Source organism: Oryctolagus cuniculus, chromosome 15 (genome assembly GCF_051225735.1).
Source record: "Oryctolagus cuniculus isolate XC-2025 breed Fujian yellow rabbit chromosome 15, ASM5122573v1, whole genome shotgun sequence".
Classification (NCBI taxonomy): domain Eukaryota; kingdom Metazoa; phylum Chordata; class Mammalia; order Lagomorpha; family Leporidae; genus Oryctolagus; species Oryctolagus cuniculus.
Window position 1 is genome coordinate 87,957,539 of NC_142881.1, and position 24,825 is coordinate 87,982,363.

The 24,825-nt window shown below is 40.8% G+C and overlaps 2 protein-coding genes across 2 annotated transcripts; both read right to left on the minus strand.

Moving 5' to 3' along the window:
* Positions 1-2,559: 2,559 nt before the first annotated feature.
* On the minus strand, positions 2,560-3,543 carry LOC100352364 (olfactory receptor 6C75-like). Its single transcript, XM_070058374.2, has one exon. It carries the CDS (start codon positions 3,532-3,534, stop codon positions 2,602-2,604), a length of 933 nt encoding a protein of 310 aa, XP_069914475.1. The 5' UTR covers positions 3,535-3,543; the 3' UTR covers positions 2,560-2,601.
* Positions 3,544-14,387: 10,844 nt separating this feature from the next.
* LOC138845487 (olfactory receptor 6E1-like) lies at positions 14,388-15,452 on the minus strand. Its single transcript, XM_089313762.1, has one exon. It carries the CDS (start codon positions 15,402-15,404, stop codon positions 14,469-14,471), a length of 936 nt encoding a protein of 311 aa, XP_089169888.1. The 5' UTR covers positions 15,405-15,452; the 3' UTR covers positions 14,388-14,468.
* Positions 15,453-24,825: the final 9,373 nt, after the last annotated feature.

Sequence of the window (24,825 nt, forward strand, 5' to 3'; positions counted from 1 at the left end):
GATCATGACCAGGGGATGCATGAGTTGTCAGTGTCAGTCTAAGTGTGGGAGTGTACAGAGACACTTTGTCTCTGGGGCTGAGGGTGTGACAATAGCTCCATTGTCCAGAGACATGACCAGTGCAGTTTAGTAAGCGAGCCTGTGTGTGGAGCAGGAGCATGCATGGAGAAGCCAGCCAAGACCCAGGGTCTGGGGCAACCACAGGGTGGAGTACCAGACAATTCCTGTCCCAGAGTTATACAACAATGGCTGCTTCTTCTGGGGTGGGTGTGTGCATCAGTCTTTCTATCGCTGGGCATCCCCAACAAGAATGCCTCTTGGTTCCCTTTGTGACTAAAGACGCCAGGGTCTTCTACAGTGCAGGCCACCAGGACCAAGCATTCCTTCCAGGTGATGGATACTGACAGCCTCAGCTTCTGACTCTCTGTCCAGCCAATTTCCTGCACATCTGATACCAGTCCACAGTGATCCATTATAATGCACTTCCCCTATGATTTGGGCCTGTGGGTGTCTTTAGATTCTTCAGTGGGCCCTGAACCGTTCTCAGGGCTATTTTGGTTTTGGATCCCCATATATAAAGGAGAATTGGGTGAGAAGATGAAGATGAATGTCTTCTGCTCTGCCTTGCTGGTCAAGTAGGACTATTGTTTTTCTTTATAAAAAAAATCAAGAAAATATAAAATATCCAGAATATGTAGTTTTATTTATGTTAATAATTAATTAATTATTCAAAATTAATCCTTTATATTGTGTAGTGCACTGGCAGGTAGTACATTCAAGAGTGTTTACAATCACCACTTGAGGCTAATTCCAAACATCTTACCCCCAAAAGGAGCCCCATCGCTGCTAATGCAGTTTGCCCCTTCCCACTTCCACTGCCCCATGATTCCTGTCCTAGATTACGCCCAAAAGAATTGAAAACAGGAACTCAAATACATATCCATACATATGCACAGCAATTCTATTCACAATAAGAAACCTGGAAATAGTTCAAATGCCCACCAACGAATCAATGGACAAATTAAAGTACACCTACAGTGTACCTAATTTTGGTAAGTAAATGGTGTTAATTACCAACAATGTAGTTTTTAAACTATGTACTTCATTTATGGTGAAAAAGTCAGATGAAAACCTTGTATATTTATTCCACTTATTTTAAAGTAGGTCACCAAGGATGACCAATAATATTTTCAAGTTTTAGATATCAAAAAATCAATGAAAATTAAACTCATTTGTCAGTATGTGTAAACATTATTATTAAAACAATAAATTCACCACATGTGGGTAAAAGGAAAGTAGCCTTAACAAGAGTTACATGAAAAATTTATAGAAAAGTAGTAAACAAAACTGCATTGAAAGTTGAGTCAAATATTGTGTTCAAATTGTGACTAGCTCCCTAAAATCTTTTCATCAAGCCATTTATTATCCTCACAATCACTGAATAATATGACCAAGGATACACATGACCAATGTCATTCAACAACTGTAACATACCAACTGTAGATGCTGGGTTTTGCCTCTAATCTATCATTTCTGATCAAAGCCTTGAGTAAATAAGTTACAATTGTAACATTCATTATACTAATAAATCATTTCAGCATCCTCCCTGTGCCATGCTCAAGTCACACTTTTTTAAAAGAATCATGTCACAGAAAGCATCAGTACTGTCGCTCACAGTGGTACTAAGATGATGCCTAAAGGTGACCACCACCTGCCCTCTTACTACACAACTGACACACTTACTCATATGTGCATTCGGACAGCGTCACAGCCACAGGCAGACTTCTTCCACCTCTGATTAGATTTCCCCAATATTAAAAAATTTTTGTATGAAAGGAAACAATCTTAATTATCCAGTTCCTTACCCCATAATTCGCGATACATCTTTACTTGAGGCAATTCAGTTTCAGTGCTTTGCTTGTAAAACCAACCTGGCAAACCAGTGAAGTCAACAATGACCTTATTTCATCCAGAGGCATTTATGTGATTTCTTCATAGGGAAAACTAGAATTATAAAGATTGTATATATAAACATAATTACATAATTAATATTCATTTTATAAACAGAACACTAAAAACAATTGTATTGAGACTCTTCAATGAGTTTACAGATTGAAGGACAGTCAGATGTCAATGTGTGTGTGTCTGCGTGTGTGCATGTGGTGGTATTCACTATTCAGTATCATGATCCTGGTCACCTATCCTTGGATGAATTGATATTCCTAATACCCAGGAATTTTATTCTCTACTTCCTTACAACTACCACAAATATATACACGAAACCATAGCTTACCAGCTCTTTGATCCCACTTGCATCAAATAGATACATGTATTAAAGGGTCTTAATTAAATCAGTTATCTTAATGTTTTACAACAAATGAAAACAAGATGATGGACAATATTGTTGTCACAATATAAGAGAGACATGCAGAGTTTCAGAAAGAATTAATAGGTCAGCCCCTATTTTAAGATAAACAATCAAACATGAAAGATGTTAGTTAACGCTTACAATATTTACAAGTGTATAAAAGATTGGGTACATGGAGCAAATTCTGGATTCAATCTAGGAGAAGCTGCACCCTCCACTGAGGAGCTGTGGTTCTACTTCCCCCTGCACAGGGCACCCCTGAGAGCCTGGTGCACCTGCTTGTTGCGCAGGGTGTAAATGACAGGGTTCAGCACTGGGGTCAGCACCGTGTTCACCAGAGCAGCCTGTCTGTTGAAGTCCACCCTGCTCGTCTGCTTTGGCTTCACATAGATGAAAAGACAGCTGCTGTACATGAGAGAGAGGACGATGAGGTGAGACGAGCAGGTGGAGAAAGCTTTCTGTCGCTCCTTGGCTGATGGGAGCCTCACGATGGTGACTACGATGTTACTGTATGATATGATGGTTACAAGGAGGGGTATTGAAACAACCACAAATGCAACACTGAAGAACAGTGTTTCAGTAGATCTACTGTCAGAACAGGAAAGCTTAGCCAAAGGCCCAAAATCACAGAAGAAGTGGGGGATGACATTGGGGCCACAGAAGGACAACTGGGAAAGACGGACAATTGGAGCCACTGCGAAGACAAATCCCAAAGTGAAGCAGGCAGTGACCAGGAGGGAGCACACCCTGGGTCTCATGATGCTGGAGTAATGCAGAGGTCTGCAAATGGCCAGGTACCGATCCAGAGACAACACTCCCATAACGAAGAATGCCGTCGACCCCAGGAAAAAAAAGAAAAAAGTTTGCATGAAGCAAGCAGCAAAGGAAATCACTTGCCTCCCCGACAGGAAGATGGCCAGCAGTTTAGGAATCACCGTGGTTATGAAGAGGTTTTCCATAACGGAGAAAGTGCCGAGGAAAAAGTACATGGGTGTGTGGAGGTGATGGTCAGCCCAGATGATGCTGATGATGAGTGTGTTTCCCATGATGGAGGCCAGGTATGCCAGCAGGTGCACCAGGAACAGTATTTTCCCCAGGTGCTGGACAGCAGGGAAGCCCTCCAGGATGAACTCCTGGACCACAGTTCTGTTCCCTGCATCCCACATCACCAGCTTCTCTATTCCCTCATCAGGCCTCAGTGAGATATCTTGCCGGGTCACAGCTGCATAACGGAGAACATTATTACATTAAGCATATTCTGGCTTTATAAATTGGACTTTTTGAAGTGAAACTACTTTTTGGTTTAGTAAATTATTTATATTTTGATGTGTAATTTTTAAAATATTCTGTATAGTTCATGGATACAATTCTAAAAATATAATCATATTCCCTTTACCCCTTCCTCCCTCCTATCCTCTCTTCTTTCTTTCTTCCGTTTTTGAGATAACATTTTTTTAATTTACATTTTAAAGGACTTCGCAGCCAGCGCCACGGCTCACTAGGCTAATCCTCCACCTAGAGGCGCCGGCACACCGGGTTCTAGTCCCGGTTGGGGCGCCAGATTCTGTCCCAGTTGCCCCTCTTCTAGGCCAGCTCTCTGCTGTGGCCAGGGAGTGCAGTGGAGGATGGCCCAGGTGCTTGGGCCCTGCACCCCATGGGAGACCAGGAAAAGCACCTGGCTCCTGGCTCCTGCCATCGGGTCAGCGTGGTGCACCGGCCGCAGCACGCCGGCCAAGGCGGCCATTGGAGGGTGAACCAACGGCAAAGGAAGATGTTTCTCTCTGTCTCTCTCTCTCACTGTCCACTCTGCCTGTCAAAAATAAATAAATAAATAAATGACTTCGCTCTTCCAAAATAAAGTTAAACAAGTAAAAAGCAAAGAGATCCTAGATCAGCAGGAAAAGAGGCTAAGGTTATTAACAGTAATTGAATGGAAATATGAACATTTTACCCATAAACAGTAAATGTCAGATTAGTCACAGATCATCAAAAATTGGTAATATAACATTCTCAACCACTGGTCTGACAAATGTATGAAACAAAGATTGACACAATTGCATTTACATCAACACTGTTGCATCCAAGTATTTTTTCCATTTTTGTTCTGTGGTTTTCTTTGCTTTTTAATTTTATCTCCCACATATGAAGGATAAAATTCAGCATTTGTTTTTCTGTGTTCAGGTTATTTAACTAACACGATGTCCTCCAGTTGCATCCATTTTGTACCAAATGGTAGAATTTCATTTCTTTTATAATGGAATAAAATTCCATTGTGTGTATCTGCCATAACAGTGAGAGAGATTTTATCCACTGCTTCACCCCCTTCCAACATGTCTAGAATAGCTGTAGCTGGGCCAGTTCCAGGTCCGGAGAAATGAGCTCAATTGGGTCTCCCATGTGAATGACAGGAACACAACTACTTGAGAGCTCACCTACTCCCTCCTAAAGTGTACATTAGCAGGGAGCTGGAGTTCAGAGTTAAGCCAGGACTTGAAGTACGAACTCCAGTATGGGAACCTGTATTCCACTACCATCTTAAGCATTAACCAAATGTTCAACCTGTAATATTTTAAAATCTTACCTTTTATATGGCTTTGACTGTTGTTAAATAAAAATAATATTTTATCTATGAATATAACACATGTAGGCTAAAAACCTAGATGAAGTAGAGGTGTGTGTATAACTAGCAGTTTTCTGCACAACAGAAAAACCTCCAATCATGTTACTGGCACCACATGTCAGAGTGCTATTCGAGTCCCAGCTGCTCCCCTTCAAATCCACCTTTCTGTTAACACCTAGGGAAGCAGCAAATAATGAAATAATTGCTGAGGAACCCAGCCAGCCTCGTGGTAACCTGAATGGAGTTCCTGGCTCCCACTTGCATCCTAATTGACCTTGGCTAGAAGCCATCTTGGACGTGAACAAGCAGATAAAGGACAGATCCCTATCTCTCTGTCTCTTTCTGTATGCCTCTCTTTCTCTGAGTGTATGTGTGTATCTCTCTCTCTCTCTCCCCCCTGCTATTCAAATACTTATTTTTAATTAAAAGATATAATTTAATAGAATTGATCATTTTTCTATAGAGTCATGAATCCAACATTTAATTTGTGACTCCTTGTCCCTCCTGCTGTCTACCTATCTAGAATAAATATTCTCTTTTACCTTTAAATCCACAGACTTCTCTTGGGAGAGTCTTGTCACATTGGTCAACTCTCAGATCTCTGAACTAGCTCTCCTATATAGTCAAAGTCAACAGCCCCAAGCCTTTTACGGCATGAGATCTGCCCAAAGAGGACCATACTCTGCTTTAGTTTACAAAAAATAAACAATGAGTTGACCCAGTCACAGTAAGCCCACATACTCACCCACATGTAGCCACAGGTCACCAATGATCTATCTTCAGTTCTTCATTCTTTTACAAAAGCAAGATGCTGTGCTAGGTAGTTGGAAATTTTAAGGCAAGAATCATTGGAACCTCAGTTGGGACTAATCTGTGACAGATAAATTTCCACCTGTGCATTCTGTCTGCTAATCATCTGTCTTCAATGAATCCAGAGCTCTCCAAGCTAGGAGACACTGTAGTGATAATTCAGTGGCAAACATGCCATTGGGATAACGGGAGGGAGCAGATCCTTTTTCTGTTTTCCAGACAGAGCCTGTAAGTCCACTGGCTCTCACTAGGGGATCTCATAGCCTCCCAGGTCTCAGAGTTCCTAAAACTGCTCCTGCCCTGAACCTACCAGCTCCAGCAAAGATCCTACTTCATGGGAAAAAAAAAACTCAGGACAGCAAGGACTTGAGAAATACAAGTCTTCATTTAACCCAGTGCCATAAACATAGACCTGTGTCTCTAAAATGCATTCCTGGACTCCAGGCTAGCCACCCTTCACCTGTGTACACTAATGTTGAGAACATAAATCAAAGTTATATGGAGTTTTCCCATCCCCTGCTTGCATTGGACTGTCTCTTGACACCAATCAAGAGCCACCAGGCCCATTGGCTAAAGGAATAAAGCCATCTAGAGACCAATTTCTCTCTGGAATCCCTGGAGGCTATTAATTGGGCACTGTTGGAAACAGAGAAGTGTTTCACAAACATCACAGTTGACTCTCCATATGTTGGCAAATATAGAAATGTGGACTCATTCTGTCTGAGTTAACCCTCATGAAAACCTTTTATGTAGAGTACCTAAAGTACATTATGTTACTAAGCTGAAAGCCATTTTTACATTCAATGACTGTTTATAGCCATTGTTCCCACTCAAATAGGGTCGGCTCACTTTTTATTGTTAAACTTCTTAAAAAGTGAAGTACCAAGCCTTTATTGCAGTATAATCTGAAATATTATAAGAAAAAAGAGAGGTAGAGAGAGTGGAAGGAGGGAGGGATGAAGGGAGAAAGGGAATATCTTTGTGTTCTTGGACTTGTATCTGAAGTCATACCGAATTTATTAAAATTGAAATTAAAACATTAATACACCCAATAAACATTACTGAGCAAATAAATGTCCAGGTTTCATTGAAAATCACATATACAAAGAACCAAAAAGTCTCAATTTGATTTTAAAAAGACATTCATTAGATGTCAGCTTCAAGATGAAGAAATTTGAATGACACTGCCAAGAGTTTAAAGGAGGCATCACAAAAATGCTTCAACCATCATTACACACATGCTTAAAATAACATTTGAAAAATAGAAAATATAGTGAAAATATAGAGAGTTTAACTCAAGAAACTGGAGACACCAAGAAGTATCAAACAAAAATTTTTGAGCTGAAAAGTACCGTAATTGAAGATTTAAGAATTCAGTGATGAGCTCAACAGCAGAAGGATGGTACAGAGGAAAAACATTAGTGAATTGTAATATAGGACAAAATTAATCACCAAGCTCATCAGAAGAAAGTAGAGTGATAAAAAGTGAGCAAAACCTTGTGGATCTATAGACTGGGGAACAGATCACTCGTTTCTCTGGAGACCTGTGTACAGCAGAAAGAGGGGACAGTGGTTGCCACATCTGGAAAAAAGCACACCCTATAGACTCAAAGAGATAGATGAACTCCAAATAGGGTAAATCAGCAAATCCACACCCAGGCATAGTGTAGGCAAACTTCTGGTAATGGGAGACAAAGATAAAAATGTGAAAGCAGAAAAAGACGAACAATATAGTACCTATGAGAAAAAATAACTGAAGTGACAGTGAATTTCTCATAAGAGAACGCAGAAAGAAATAACACAGTATCGTTAAGTGCTAAAGAAAAGAAGTGTCAGAATACAGAATTCTAAATACCATAAAAATAAAGAGATAACAAAGGCAGCTCCAGTCCCAGAGTTATTCAACAATGGCTGCTTCTTCAGGGGTAGCTGTGTGCCTCAACATTCCTCTCTCTGGGAGTCCCCGCCAGGAATGGCTCTTGGTTTCCTCTGTGGGGAAAGATGCCAGTGTCTTCTACAGCGCAGATCACTGTGTCCGAGTGAATCCTGCCAGGTGATGGATTCGTACAACCTCAGCTTTTGTCTCTGTGCCCAGCCAGTCTCCTGGCACCGCTGATGTGCCAATATTATGCATGGTCCATTGTGAATGGCTATTTTCTTTTTTTTTTTAAATCTTTTATTTAATGAATATAAATTTCCAAAGTACAGCTTATGGATTACAATGGCTTCCCCCCCATACCGTCCCTCCCACACACAACCCTCCCCTTTCCCACTCCCTCTCCCCTTCCATTCACATCAAGATTCATTTTTGATTATCTTAATATACAGAAGATCAGCTTAGTATACATTAAGTAAGGATTTCAACAGTTTGCTCCCACACAGAAACATAAAGTGAAAAATAATAGATGATTTTTTTAATGATGATCAAATCAGATCAGACCTATTGTCATGTTTAATCCCAGTGAGAGTCAAGTTGGGAATTGATAATTTCTTTTTTTTTTTTACAGAAGATCAGTTTAGTATACATTAAGTAAAGATTTCAACCATTTGCACCCCCATAGAACCACAAAATGAAATATACTGTTTGAGTACTCGTTATAGCATTAAGCCTCAATGTACAGCACATTAAGGACAGAGATCCTACATGAGGAGTAAGTGCACCGTGACTCCTGTTGTTGACTTTACAAATTGACACTCCTGTTTATGGCATCAGTAATCTCCCTATGCACCAGTCATGAGTTTCCAAGGCTATGAAAGCCCCTTGAGTTCTCCGATTCTTATCTTGTTTAGACAAGGTCATAGTCAAAGTGGAGGTTCTCTCCTCCCTTCAGAGAAAGGTACCTCCTTCTTTGAAGACCTGTTCTTTCCACTGGGATCTCACTCACAGAGATCTTTTTGCCAGAGTGTCTTGGCTTTCCATGCCTGAAATACTCTCATGGGCTTTTCAGCCAGATCCGAGTGCCTTTAGGGCTGATTCTGAGGCCAGAGTGCTATTTAGGACATCCGCCATTCTATGAGTCTGCTGAGTATCTCACTTCCCATGTTGGATCACTCTCCCCTTTATTTACTCCATCGGTTAGCGTTAGCAGGTACTAGACTTGTTTATGTGTTCCCTTTGACTCCCAGTCCCTTCACCATGACCAACTGTGAACTGAAACTGATCACCTGGAACAGTGAGATGGCATTGGTACATGCCACCTCGATGGGACTGAATTGGAATCCCCTGGTATGCTTCCAACTCCACCACTTGGGGCAAGTCAGCCTGAGCATGTCCCAAATTATACATCTCTTCCCTCTCCCATTCCCACCACCATGTTCAACAGGGATCACATTTCAGTTAAATTTCAACACTTAAGAATAACTGTGTGATAATTACAGAAGTAAACCTGTCATATTAAGTAGAACAGACAAAAAAAATACTAAGAGGGATAATGTATTAAGTTGTTCATTAACAGTCAGGGCTATGCTGATCAAGTCACCATTTCTCATAGTGTCCATTTCACTTCAGGAGGTTTCCTTTTTGGTGTTCAGTCAGTTGTCACCGATCAGGGAGAACATATGGTATTTGTCCCTTTGGGACTGGCTTATTTCACTCAGCATGATGTTTTCCAGATTCCTCCATTTTGTTGCAAATGACTGGATTTCCTTTCTTATTGCAGTATAGTATTCTAAAGAATACATATCCCATAATTTCTTTATCCAGTCTACCGTTGATGGGCATTTAGGTTGGTTCCAGGTCTTGACTATTGTGAATTGTGCTGCAATAAACATTAGGGTGCAGACCGCTTTTTTGTTTGTCAGTTTAAACTCCTTTGGGTAAATTCCAAGGAGTGGGATGGCTGGGTCAAACGGTAGGGTTATATTCAGGTTTCTGAGGAATCTCCAGACTGACTTCCATAGTGGCTTGACCAGTTTGCATTCCCACCAACAGTGGGTTAGTGTCCCTTTTCCCCCACATCCTCGCCAGCATCTGTTGTTGGTAGATTTCTGTATGTGAGCCATTCTAACCGGGGTGAGGTGAAACCTCATTGTGGTTTTGATTTGCATTTCCCTGATTGCTAGCGACCTTGAACATTTTTTCATGTGCCTGTTGGCCATTTGGATTTCCTCTTTTGAAAAATGTCTATTGAGGTCCTTGGCCCATCTCTTAAGTGGGTTGTTGGTTTTGTTTTTGTGGAGTTTCTTGATCTCTTTGTAGATTCTGGTTATTAACCCTTTATCTGTTGCATAGTTTGCAAATATTTTTTCCCATTCTGTCGGTTGTCTCTTCACTCTCCTGACTGTTTCTTTTGCAGTACAGAAACTTCTCAATTTGATGCCATCCCAATAGTTGATTTTGGCTTTGACTGCCTGTGCCTCCTGGGTCTTTTCCAGAAATTCTTTGCCTGTGCCAATATCTTGAAGGGTTTCTCCAATGTTCTCTAGTAACTTGATGGTGTCAGGACGTAGATTTAGGTCTTTAATCCACGTTGAGTGGATTTTTGTGTAAGGTGTAAGGTAGGGGTCTTGCTTCATGCTTCTGCACGTGGAAATCCAGTTTTCCCAGCACCATTTATTGAATAGACTGCCCTTGCTGCAGGAATTGGTTTTAGATCCTTGATCAAATATAAGTTGGCTGTAGATGTTTGGGTTGATTTCTGGTGTTTCAATTCTGTTCCATTGGTCTATCCATCTGTTTCTGTACCAGTACCATGCTGTTTTGATTACAACTGCCCTGTAGTATGTCCTGAAATATGGTATTGTGATGCCTCCGGCTTTGTTTTTGTTGTACAAGATTGCTTTAGCTATTGGAGGTCTCTTGTGCCTCCATATGAATTTCAGCATCATTTTTTCTAGATCTGAGAAGAATGTCTTTGGTATCCTGATTGGGATTGCATTGAATCTATAAATTGCTTTTGGGAGAATGGACATTTTGATGATGTTGATTCTTCCAATCCATGAGCATGGAAGATTTTTGTGAATGGCTATTTTCTATGATTTTGCCTGTGTGTGGCTGCAAACCCTTTAGTGGACTCTCAAGCCTTCCCAGGGATATTTTGGTTTTTGCATCCCTGTCTATATTTGCAGAAATGGGTTGGGAAAAGTGAGGACTAATTTCTTCTACTCTGCCTGGTAGGTCAAGGAATATTGTTTTATATTTATATAAGAAATCAAGAAAATAGAAAACTTTCAGGATGTGTGATTTTATTGACTGAGTTCTCATATAAAATTAATCCTTTTAAATTGAACAATTCAGTGACAGGTAGTACAGTCAAGAAGTTTTGCAGTCAGTGCTTGTATCTAATTCCAAACATTTTATCACCCCGGAAAGATGCCCTATTTCTATTCAAGTAGGTTGCTCCTCATATTGCCACTCTCCTATGATTCCTCAGCCAGATTATGCCCAGAAGAAGTGAAAACAGAAACTTTAACAACAAATACATGTCCAAATACATAAAACCTGGAAGAAGCTCCTGGCTCCTGACTTAGGATCAGCACATCTCTGGCCATGGTGGCCAATTGGGGATGGAAGACCTCTCTGTCTCTCTCTCCCTCTCCCTCTTCCTCCCTCTCTTTCTCTCTCTCTCTCTCTCTCTCTCTCTCTTTCTACATCTTCTCCTCTCTGTGTGTAACTGTGACTTAAAAATAAATAAACGAAAAATCTTAAGAAAAGAAAAACAATAGAAAAAACATGGAAACAGTTCAAATGTCCACCAAAAAAAACTATGGATAAACAAATTAAAGTCTGTCTATGGGGTATCTAATTGTAAAGAATTTGTGTTCAGGCTAGTACTGTGGCATAGCAGGTTAAGCCGCCGCCTGCAGTGCCAGCATTCCATATGGGCACTAGTTCGAGACCTGGCTGGTCCACTTCTGATCCAGCTCTCTGCTATGGCCTGGGAAAGCAGTAGGAGATGACCCAAGTCCTTGGGTCCCTGCACCCATATGGGAAACCTGGAAAAAGCTCCTGGCTCCTGACTTAGGATCAGCACATCTCTGGCCATGGCGGCCAACTGGAGATGAAAGACCTCTCTCTCCTCTCTCTCCCTCTCTCTCTATCTCTGCATCTCCTTCTCTCTGTGTGTAACTGTGACTTACAAATAAATAAATAAATCTTTAAAAAAAAAAAAGAATGAAATGGGCCAGCGCTATGGCGCAGTGCATTAATGCCATGGACTCAAGCGTCAGCATCCCTTATGGGTGCCAAACCCGGCTGCTCGACGTCCCGTCCAGCTCTCTTCTGTGGCCCGGGAAAGCAGTAGAAGCTGGCCCAAGTCCTTGGGCCCCTGACCCATCTGGGAGACTGGGAAGAAGCTCCTGGCTCCTGGCTTTCAATTGGCACAGCTCCGGCTGTTGTGGCCATCTGGGGAGTGAACCATCAGATGGAAGACCTTTCTCTCTCACTCTCTCTCTCTGCCTCTCTTCTCTCTGTTTAACTCTGACTTTCAAATAAATAAATCTTTTTGAAAGAAAGAAAGAAATAAAGAAAGAGAGAGAGAGAGAATTGGTGTTAATCACTGATAATGTAATTTTTAAACTGTGTACTTTCTTCTTGTTGGAAAAAGCAAGATGAAAACATTGATATTTATCCCACTTATTTAAAAGTGAATTATCAAAGACAGTCTGCTATATTAGACCAATAATACTGTAAAATTTTAGAGATCAAAAATCAATGACAGTACAACTCATTTGTCATTCTGAGAAAAATTATTATCAAATCAATAAATTCACCACATGTGGGAAGAACAAAATAGCCTTAACAAAATCACATGGAAAATTTTACACAACTGTGTTGTTAGCTGAGTCAAGTCTAGCCTGCAGATTGTGATTATGTCAGTAATGTGACCAACGAAAACCATGATCATTGTCAGTAACCAACTTATAACAAACCAAATGCAGATACTGGGTTTTGCTTCTAATCTTATCAGTTCTGATCAAAGCCTTGAGTAACAAAGTTACAATTGTCACATTTATTCTACCAGTAAAACATCCCACCATCCTCCCTGTGCCATGCTCAACTCACACTTTTGTAAAAGTATCAAGTCACAGAAAGCATCAGTACTGTCACTCACAGTGGTACTAAGATGATGCCTAAAGGTGACCACCACCTGCCCTCTTACTACACAACTGACACACTTACTCATCTGTGCATTCGGACAGCGTCACAGCCACAAGCAGAATTCTTCCACCTCTGATTAGATTTTACCAAATCGTAACAATTTTGTATGGTAGGGAAAATCTTAATTATCAAGTCTGTACCCCACAGTTCGCAATACATCTTTACTTGAGGCAATTCAACTTCAGTGCTTTGCTTGTAAAACCAACCTGGCAAACCAATGAAGCCAACAATGTCTTTATTTCAGCCATATTCATTTATGTGATTTCTTCCTAGGGAGAATTAGAATTATAAAGATTATATGCATGAATATATAATTATATAATTAATATTCATTTTATATACAGAAAATTAAAAATAATTGTATTGAGAATCTGCAATGAGTTTACAGATTGAAGGACAGTCAGACGTCAATGTGTGTGTGTATTGTTATTCACCACTGAATATCAAGACCCTGGTCACCTATGCTTGAATGACTTCCTATTCTCTTTTTTTTTTTTTCTACAGGCAGAGTGGACAGTGAGAGAGAGAGACAGAGAGAAAGGTCTTCCGTTACCATTGGTTCACCCTCCAATGGCCGCCGCGGCCAGAGCTCTGAGGCCGGCGCACCACGCTGATCCGAAGGCAGGAGCCAAGTGCTTATCCTGGTCTCCCATGGGGTGCAGGGCCCAAGCACTTGGGTCATCCTCCACTGCCTTCCCGGGCCACAGCAGAGAGCTGGCCTGGAAGAGGGGCAACCGGGACCGAATCCGGCACCCCGACTGGAACTAGAACGCGATGTGCCGGCACCACAAGGCGGAGGATTAGCCTATTGAGCCATGGCGCCAGCCAACTTGCTATTCTTAATACCCAGGTATTTTATTCTCTACCTCCTTACAATTACCACAAGTAGATACACAAAACCACAGCTTGTCAGCTTTGAGATTCCACCTACATCAAATAGATTCATGTATTCAAGGGTGTTCATTAAAATCATTTATATTAATGATTTACAACAAATGAAAACAAGATGAGGGACAATATTTTGATCTCAATGTAAAGAAGATGTTCAGAGTTTTCAGAAAGGATTAACAGGTCAGCCCCTAATTTAAGATAAATAATCAAAGATGAAAAAGGTAATAAATATACAATTTAGGGGGCTGGTGTTGTGGTGTAGCAGGTAAAGCCGCCACCTGAAGAGCCGTCATCCCATATGGGTGCCAGTTCATGTCCCGGCTGCTCCACTTCCGATCCAGCTGTCTGCTATAGGCTGGGAAAGCCGAGGAAGATGGCCCAAGCCCTTGGGCCCCTGCACCCATGTGGGACACATGGAAGAAGCTCCTGGCTTGGATTGATGCAGCTGCAGCCAATTGGGAGTGAACCAGCAGATTGAGGAATTCCTCTCTCTCTCTCTCTCTCTCTTTCTCTTTCCATCTCTCCATCTCTCCATCTCTCCTTCTCTGTGTAACTCTGACTTTCAAGCAAATAAATAGATATTGAAAAAATATGTACAAATGTGCTGAAGTTTGGGTACATGGAGGAAATTCTGGATTCAACTGTGGAAATGCTGCACCCTCCACTGAGGAGCTGTGGTTCTACTTCCCCCTGCACAGGGCACCCCTGAGAGCCTGGTGCACCTGCTTGTTGCGCAGGGTGTAGATGACAGGGTTCAGCACTGGGGTCAGCACCGTGTTCACCAGAGCAGCCTGTCTGTTGAAGTCCACCCTGCTCGTCTGCTTTGGCTTCACATAGATGAAAAGACAGCTGCTGTACATGAGAGAGAGGACGATGAGGTGAGACGAGCAGGTGGAGAAAGCTTTCTGTCTCTCCTTGGCTGATGGGAGCCTCAAGATGGTGACTACGATGTTGCTGTATGCAATGACAGTGACAAGGAGGGATATAAAGAGAACCAGAAAAGCAACATTGAAGAACAACATTTCAATAGATTTAGTATCAGAACAGGAGAGCTTAGCCAAGGGCCCAAAATCACAGAAGAAGTGGGGGATGACATTGGGGCCACAGAAGGACAACTGGGAAAGATGGACAACTGGGACCACCATGAAGAGGAATCCCAAAGTGAAGCAGGCAGTGACCAGCAGGGAACACACCCTGGGGCTCATGATGCTGGAGTAACGCAGAGGTCTGCAAATGGCCAGGTACCGATCCAGAGACAGCACTGCCATAAGGAAAAAACCAGCTGACCCCAGAGAAAGAAAGACAAAAGCTTGCGTGAAGCAGGCAGCAAAGGAAATCACTTGCCTCCCTGACAGGAAGATGGCCAGCAGTTTAGGAATCACCGTGGTTATGAAGCAGCATTCCACAAAGGAGAAAGTGCTGAGGAAGAAGTACATGGGTGTGTGGAGGCGATGGTCAGCCCAGGTGATGGTGATGATGAGCGTGTTTCCCATGATGGAGGCCAGGTACGCCAGCAGGTGCACCAGGAACAGTATTTTCCCCAGGTGCTGGACAGCAGGGAAGCCCTCCAGGATGAACTCCTGGACCACAGTTCTGTTCCCTGCATCCCACATCATCAGCTTTTTCTTTCCATCATTACTTCTCACCAAACTCTCTTGCTGTCTCAAGACTGAAGAAAAGGAGAACTTTATATCATTAAACATACATGGCCTGGGTAATGGCCCTTTTTTATATGAGAATACTTTTTTAAATCTTTTTGTTAATATTTTCATGTTATCTCTTTCAAAGTGAGAAACCTCATAGCCATTGTTTCACACCCGTCAACTCCCATGTTTACAACAGCTCCAACTCTGCCAATCCATAATCATGAAGTGTGAGCTGAATCCGGTGTCCCAGTTGGTGACAGGGACCCATCTAATTTACCACTCTCCTATAGGGAGGAAGCTGGAGTTAGTAATATGGCCAGAAACTGACACAGGCACTCCTATATGGGAAGCAAGCATTCCATCTAGCATCTTATTGTATAGATTTTTCCCATTATTATACAAAAATAATTTTTATCTATGAATAAAATGAATGCAGCCCTAAAACCTGGATAAATTACAACTTTGTCTATAGCTCCAAGTCTATGTAAAAATGATGTAGGAGCTAGCACTGCTGTATGGCAGGAAAGCTTCTATATGTTGCTAGCATCTTACGTCAGAGTGCAGGTTGAAGTTCAGTATAACCAATGCCAACGCCGCCAATCCTTTTAATCTATGAGATCTACTCAAAGAGGAATCGGACTCTGCTTCATCTTACTACAATTAAATAAAAGAGATGACCCAGACACACTAAGACTACATACCCATCCACATGGAGTTCCCAGTCAACAATGCTGCACCTGTAGATCTTCACACTTCTGAAAAAAATCAAGATGCTGGGCTGGGCTCTGAGTACTGTATGAAAACAAACAAAAAGACTTGCACTGAGATGCCCCTATGCTGTCCCAGAGAGAAGTTCAATGTGTATATCATGTGAGCTCTTTATCTTCCATGAATCCAGAGCTTTCCAAATCAGGGGAGGCTGAAGTTATAACTGAGTGGCAAATGTGCCACTGAAATAAAAAAAGGGGAGCACATCCTCTCTCCAAACTTTAGAACTTGGGTGTGAGTCCACTTGCACCACCAAAGGGATCTCATAGCCTCATTAGAGGCCCCAGGTCTCCCAGATCCCCAACATGTTCCTACTCCTGAATCAGCCGGCTCCAACAAAAGAACTTGATTCCTGGAGAAAAATGACCCAGGATAGCAAAGGGACAAGAAATTGGCTCCTGACTTAACCTGGTGTGTTACACATAGATCACGAGTATATGTCGTGTGTTCCAGGGATTGGGTTTCCTATTCTTACCTCAGTAGACAGGAGGACACTCATGCTGTTGAGAGAAGAAATTAAAGTTATATGGAATTGTCCCATTGTTGGTTTGTCACTGGCCTGTCTCTTGACACCAATTAGGATCTACCAGGACAATTGGCCACAGACATCATTAGGAGAAGATGGAACAAAGCCATCTAGAGACCAGTGTCCCTCCAGGATCTCTGTTGGATACTAATTGGGTACTCTTGGAAATAGAAAACTTATTATACAAGCATCACATTTGCTCTTTCATTACGATTGCAAATATAATAATATGGACTTACAGATGTCTGAATTCTTCCCAGGAAAAGTCTTTGAAAGTAGGGCGCCTGTAGTTACTATAATAACAATATAGTCTATAAAGTCCCGATTGCATTATATTACTAAGGTGGTGGTAGATAGGTCAAATAGGAAAACTGCATCCTCTCCCGGCTGCATCGAGTTGTAGCTCCCCCTAACTCTGGCAGAGCAGTGCAAAGTTACGCTATAATTAAGAGCCAGAGTCTCATAACATTATGCCCAAAATAAATTTCCAGGTTTCATTAAAAATCGCTGTAATAACAAAAACTAAAAAAAAATCCTCAATTTGATTGTAAAGACATCCAAAGTATCAACATCAAGATGAGATAGATACATGAATTATGTAAAAGTTCAAAGCACCTATCATAAAAATGCTTCAACAGGAATTCAAAAATGCTGAAACTAAATTCTGAAAAATGAAAATCTCAGCAATAATACAGAATGTTTCAGCCAAGAAACAGAAGACATAAAGAAGAATAAAATAAAAAATTTGGAGCTGAAAAGGACAGTAAGTGAATATTTAAGAACTCAACGATGAGTGCAACAGCAAATGGGTGGTACAGAATGGGGAATATTAGTGGATTATACGCAGAATGAAATTAATTACCAATGTCATCACCAGAAAGAGAATGATAAAATGTAAACAGACCCTAGTGGGTCTGTGGGACTATGGAAAAGATCTATCACATTTTTGAAATCCTACAAAGAGCAAAAACAAGGCAAGATTGTTACACATCGGGAAATAAACAAACCCAAGAGATTCAAGAAGATCAACATATCCCAAATAGGATAAACTCAACAAGCTCCTTCCAGGACACAGTGTAGTTAAACTTCTAGTAATTAGAGACAAAAAAAACCGTGAAAGCAGAAAGAGAGAAACAATATGTTACCTATGAGGAAAAATAACTCAAATGACAGTGAATTTCACATCTGACACCACAGAGGCTAGAAAGAAATAACACAATATTTTCAAGTGGTAAAGAAAAGAAATGTCAGTATATAGAATTATAAATACTTATGAGTTAAGTGAAGATAAAGACATTCTCAGATGAAGGAAAACCAAGTATCTGTCACAAGCATAAACAAAATGCTAAGTATGAAACAAGATCCTTACCTTACAGCCTATACAATAATCAACTGACAATAGATAGGGATCTAATCTAAGATGTGAAACCAGGAAATTACTAGAGGAAAATATAGGGGAAACACTGACATAGGCAAAGACTTGTTCCATAAGACCCTAGAAGCCAAGGCAATAAAGCCCAAAATAGACAAATGAGATTACATAAATCTAAGAAGTCTCTGCACAGCAAAGAAAAGTAAAGTACAGAGGCAACACACAGAATAGGAGAAAATATGTGCACACTATACATCTGATGAAGGATTAATATCCAGTATATATAAGGAGTTCAAGAAACTCAGCAACAACAAAAACAATCCGATTAAGAAATGGGCTAAGAGGGACCACTGCTGTGGCACAGCAGGTAATGCTGCTGCCTGTGGTGCCAGCATCCCATACTGGCAGCAGTTCAAGTCCCAGTGGCTCCACTTCCAATCCAGGTCCCTACTAATGCACTTGGGAAAGCAGCAGAAGATGGCCCAAGTCTTTTGACCCCTGCATCCATGTGGAGACCTGGAAGAAACTCCTGGCTCCTGGCTTCTGATCAGCCCAGCTTTGACCACTGCAGCCATTTGGGCAGTGAACCAGTGGATAGAACATTTCTCTCTCTGCCTCTCTCTCTCTCACACTCTGGCTTTCAAATAAATATATAAATAAATCTTTAAAAAAAACTTCAGCAATATTTAAAAAGAGAAATTGGCTAAGAATATGAATACGCATTTTTCAAAGAATGAAATACAAATGGCCAACAGAGGGCTGAAAACATGCTCAGGATCTGGGAGGAGCCAAGATGGCAGAATAGAGAGGATGCACGCTGATAGTCTGGGAAAAGATAGGTTAATAAAAGTGGAATTTCAGTAATCTCCGGAAATGCTTGGGGAAAAAATTGCAGAGGAAACTCTTCCAGATCTAGTGGATCTGACACAGATGACCTGCAGGGAGAGCAAGGACGCCCACGGAATCTGTGCTGAAAGGGGAGGTGACCCTGTAACCAGAGACATCGGCGGGGAAACCAGCTTGAAGCCCCGCAAGGGAAAGTTCACCAGACTAACTACAGGAGAGAGGAAAAAAAAGGGGGGACCAGTAAGGTCTCTCTCTGCCCACCTCACAAAGGCGAGCAGGAGACAAAGAGCAGGAGCCATTTTGGACTTACGTAAAAGGTGTGCTAGGGACCTCAGGGCTGTGCGCAACCTGAGAGCTGCGCCTGCCCCCAGGCAAACAGAAAAACCTGACTGGGGTGGGGGTGGGGGTGAAATAACAGGAGATTAGGACTTGTGAAAGGGTGGAGCTAATGAACTGAGTGGGGGGGAAGAAATGGTGGGCGAGAGAACTCACGTGAGTACTCTTCAGAGACGCTACAATTCCGTAACCTTGGCAACCCGGTGGGAGACTGCAGGAGAATTTGAGTCCATACTGAGGGCAGCACAGATTCTTTTTGTGGTCCTGGGGAAAAGCAGACGAATGATATACCCACAGAAGGCAGAGATTGGAAGCTGACTACCTTCAATTCCACTCAGCTGTGAGGTATTACTTCCCTCCTGAATCAAAAAAATATAAATAAATAAATAGAGAGAGAGAGAGAGAGAGAGATTTACCATGCCTAACCTGAGTGTGTCACCTTTGGCACACCTTTAGCCCTGAAGAACCAAGCAAAGCTCTCTGGCCACACCCATCTCAAGCCTCAAGCCTCTAAGGCTCCTCCAAAAGCAGAAAGTCCACTTAACACAGTCATAGCATAACAAGAAAAAAACACAACAGCGAGGGAAGAAGAATCCAAAGAATATCTCCACAATGCCAAGCAACAAACACAGAAACTGAGGGAACAAGATCAAGGAAGACATTATGACACCCCCAAATGAACAAGACATCATAAGCCAAGATTATGAGGATGATGAGATAGAAGAAATGCAAGATACAGATTTCAAAAAATTTATAATAAGAACATTTAGAAGTTTTCAGAAACAAATTTTTGAACTACAGAAATCCTTACTGGACAGGAAAGAAAATCTCTTTCATGAAAATGAAATCTTAAGGAGGAATCAAAATGAAATCCAGGAACTAGTAGAACAGGAAAGTGTGATGGTGAAGAGAAATCAAAATGAAATGAAGAACTCAATAGATCAAATGACAAACACATTGGAGAGCCTTAAAAACAGAGTGAGTGAGACAAAAGAGAGAATATCAGACTTACAAGACAGAGCACAGGAAAGTATACAGTCAAACCAAAGAAAAGAAGAGGAAATTAGAAATTTAAAAAATATTGTTGGGAATCTACAGGATACTATTAAAAAAACCAACATTCGAGTTCTAGGAGTTCTTGAAGGCATGGAGAGAGAGAAAGGAATAGAAGGCCTTTTTAGTGAGATAAGCAGAGAACTTCCTGGGTTTGGAGAAGGACAGAGACATCCTAGTACAGGAAGCTCATAGAACCAAAAGTAAACATGACCAAAAGAGACCCTCACCATGACACGTTGTAATTAAACTCACCATAGTGAAATATAAAGAAAAGATCCTAAAATGTGCAAGAGAGAAACGTCAGATTACTCTCAGAGGATCTCCAATTAGACTCACAGCAGACTTCTCATCAGAAACACTACAGGCTAGGAGGGAATGGCGAGATATAGCCCAGGTGCTAAGAGAGAAAAACTGACAGCCCAGAATATTATATCCTGCAAAGCTCTCATTTGTGAATGAAGGTGAAATAAAGAACTTTCATAGCAAACAGAAATTGAAATAATTTGTTGCCACTTGCAAAAGATGTGCTGCACACAGAAACACAGAAACACAGCCATTAATATGAAAGAAGGTAAAGGAAGAAAACCTACCAGTAAAAGATCATAGGAAGCTCAAAGCATATACTAGAAAATATCTTTGGGAAAATGGCAGGGCAAAGTCATTACTTATCAATAGTTACATTGAACGTTAATGGTCTTAACTCTCAAGTTAAAAGGCAAAGATTGGCTGATTGGGCTAAGGTTCAAAACCCATCTATTTCTGCTTACAAGAAACACATCTTTCCAACAAAGATGCATATAGACTGAAAGTGAAAGGCTGGAAAAAGATATACCATGCCAACAGAAATGAAAAAAGAGCAGGCATAGCCATCTTAATATCAGACAAAATAAACTTTAATGCAAAAACAGTTAAGAGAGAAAAAGAGGGGCACTATATAATGATTAAGGGATCAATTCAACAGGAAGATATAATGATTACCAATGTATATGCACCTAATTACAGGGCACCGGTTTAGTAAAAAAATGTGTAAATGGACTTAAAGGGAGACTTAGACTCCAATACAATAGTACTAGGGGACTTCAACACACCACTCTCAGAAAAAGACAGATCATCCAGACAGAAGATCAACATGGAAACAGTAGATTTAAATGACACCATTGCCCAAATGGATATAACAGATATCTACAGAACTTTTCATCCTACACAGAAAGCATTTACATTCTTCTCAGCAGTACATGGAACCTTCTCTAGGATTGAGCACATACTAGGCCATAAAGCAAGTCTCAGCAAATACAAAAGAATTAGAATCATACCATGCAGCTTCTCAGACCATAGTGGAATGAAGTTGGAAATTAGCAACTCAGGAATACCTAGAACATATGCAAACACATGGAGATTGAACAACATGCTCCTGAATGAACACTGGGTCATAGAAGAAATCAAAAGAGAAATCAAAATCTTTCTGGAAGTAAATGAGGACAATAGAACAACATATCAAAACTTATGGGATACAGCAAAAGCACTGCTAAGAGGAAAATTTATATCAATAGGTGCCTACATCAAGAAATTGGAAAGGCATCAAATAAATGAGCTTTCAATGCATCTCAAGGATCTAGAAAATCTGCAGCAAACCAGACCCAAATCTAGCAGGAGAAGAGAAATAATTAAAATCAGAGAAGAAATCAATAGGATTGAATAAAAAAATTACAAAAAATCAGCCAAACGAGGAGCTGGATTTTTAAAAAAATAAACAAAATTGACACTCCATTGGCCCAACCAACTAAAAAAAAAAGAGAGAGAGAAAAGACTCAAATCAATAACATCAGAGATGAAAAAGGAAATGTAACAACAGACACTACAGAAATAAAAAGAATCATCAGAAATTACTACAAAGACTTGTATGCCAGCAAACAGGGAAATCTCTTAGAAATGGATAGATTCCTGGACACATACAACCTAAATTGTATTGAACCAGGAATACATAGAAAACCTAAACAGATCCAAAACTGATTCAGAAATTGAAACAGTAATAAAGGCCCTCCCTACAAAGAAAAGCCCAGGACCAGATGGATTCACCGCTGAATTCTACCAGACATTTAAAGAAGAACTAACTCCAATTCTTCTCAAACTATTCAGAACAATCCAAAAAGAGGGAATCCTCCTAAATTCATTCTATGAAGCCACCATCACCTTAATTCCTAATCCAGAGAAAGATGCAGCACTGAAAGAAAATTACAGACCAATATCCCTGAGGAACATAGATGCAAAAATCCTCAATAAAATTCTGGCCAATAGAATGCAACAACACATCAGAAAGATCATCCACCCAGACCAAGTGGGATTCATCCCTGGTATGCAGGGATGGTTCAATGTTCGCAAATAAATCAATGTGATACACCACATTAATAGACTGCAGAAGAAAAACATATGATTATCTCAATAGATGCAGAGAAAGCATTTGATAAGATTCAACACCCTTTCATGATGAAAACCCTAAGCAAACTGGGTATAGAAGGAACATTCCTCAATACAATCAAAGCAATTTATGAAAAACCCACGGGCAGCATCCTATTGAATGAGGAAAAGTTGGAAGCATTTCCACTGAGATCTGGTACCAGACAGGGATGCCCACTCTCACCACTGCTATTCAATATAGTTCTCGAAGTATTAGCCAGAGCCATTAGGCAAGAAAAATAAATTAAAAGGATACAAATTGAGAAGGAAGAAGTCAAACCATCCCTATTTGCAGATGATATGATTCTTTACTTAGCGATCCAAAGAACTCTACTAAGAGACTATTGGAACTCACAGAAGAGTTTGGCAAAGTAGCAGGATATAAAATCAATGCACAAAAATCAACAGCCTTTGTATACACAGGCAATGACACGGCTGAGGAAGAACTTGTAAGATCAATCCCATTCACAATAGCCACAAAAACAATCAAATACCTTGGAATAAACTTAACCAAGGACGTTAAAGATCTCTACAATGAGAATTACAAAATCTTAAAGAAAGAAATAGAAGAGGATACCTAAAAGTGGAAAAATATTCCATGCTCATGGATTGGAAGAATCAACATCATCAAAATGTCCATTCTCCCAAAAGCAATTTATAGATTCAATGCAATACCAATAAAAATACCGAAGACCTTCTTCTCAGATCTGGAAAAAATGGTGCTGAAATTCATATGGAGACACAGGAGACCTCGAATAGCTAAAGCAATCCTGTACAACAAAAACAAAGCTGGAGGCATCACAATAGCAGATTTCAGGGCATACTACAGGGGAGTTGTAATCAAAACAGCATAGTACTGGTACAGAAACAGACGGATAGTCCAACGGAACAGAATAGAAACACCAGAAATCAATCCAAACATCTACAGCCAACTTATATTTGATCAAGGATCCAAAACCATTCCCTGGAGCAAGGATAGTCTATTCAATAAATGGTGCTGGGAAAATTGGATTTCCACGTGCAGAAGCATGAAGCAAGACCCCTACCTTTCACCTTACACAAAAATCCACTCAACATGGATTAAAGACCTAAATCTACGACCTGACACCACCAAATTATTAGAGAGTGTTGGAAAAACCCTGCAAGATACAGGCACAGGCAATAACTTCTTGGAAAAGACCCCGGAAGCACAGGCAGTCAAAGCCAAAATTAACAATTGGGATTGCATCAAAATGAGAAGTTTCTGTACTGCAAAAGAAACAGTCAGGAAAGTGAAGAGGCAACCGACAGAATGGGAAAAAATATTTGCAAAATATGCAACAGATAAAGGGTTAATAACCAGAATCTACAAAGAGATCAAGAAACTCCACAACATCAAAACCAACAACCCACTTAAGAGATGGGCCAAGGACCTCAATAGACATTTTTTTCAAAAGAGAAAATCCAAATGGCCAACAGACACATGAAAAAATGTTCAGCATCACTAGCCATCAGGACAATGCAAATCAAAACCACAATGAGGTTTCACCTCACCCCAGTTAGAATGGCTCACATGCAGAAATCTACCAGCAACAGATGCTGGCCAGGATGTGGTGAAAAAGGGACACTAACCCACTGTTGGTGGGAATGCAAACCTGTTAAGCTACTATGGAAGTCAGTCTGGAGATTCCTCAGAAATCTGAATATAACCCTACCATTCAACCCAGCCATCGCACTCCTTGGAATTTACCCAAAGGAATTTAAATTGGCAAACACAAAAGCTGTCTGCACATTAATGTTTATTGCAGCTCAATTCACGATAGCTAAGACCTGGAATCAACCCAAATGCCCATCAACAGTAGACTGGATAAAGACATTATGGGACATGTACTCTATAGAATACTATACAGCAGTCAAAAACAATGAAATCTGGTCATTTGCAACAAAATGTAGGAATCTGGAAAACATCATGCTGAGTGAAATAAGTCAGTCCCAAAGGGACAAATATCATATGTTCGCCCTGACTGGCGATAACTAACTGAGCACCAAAAAGG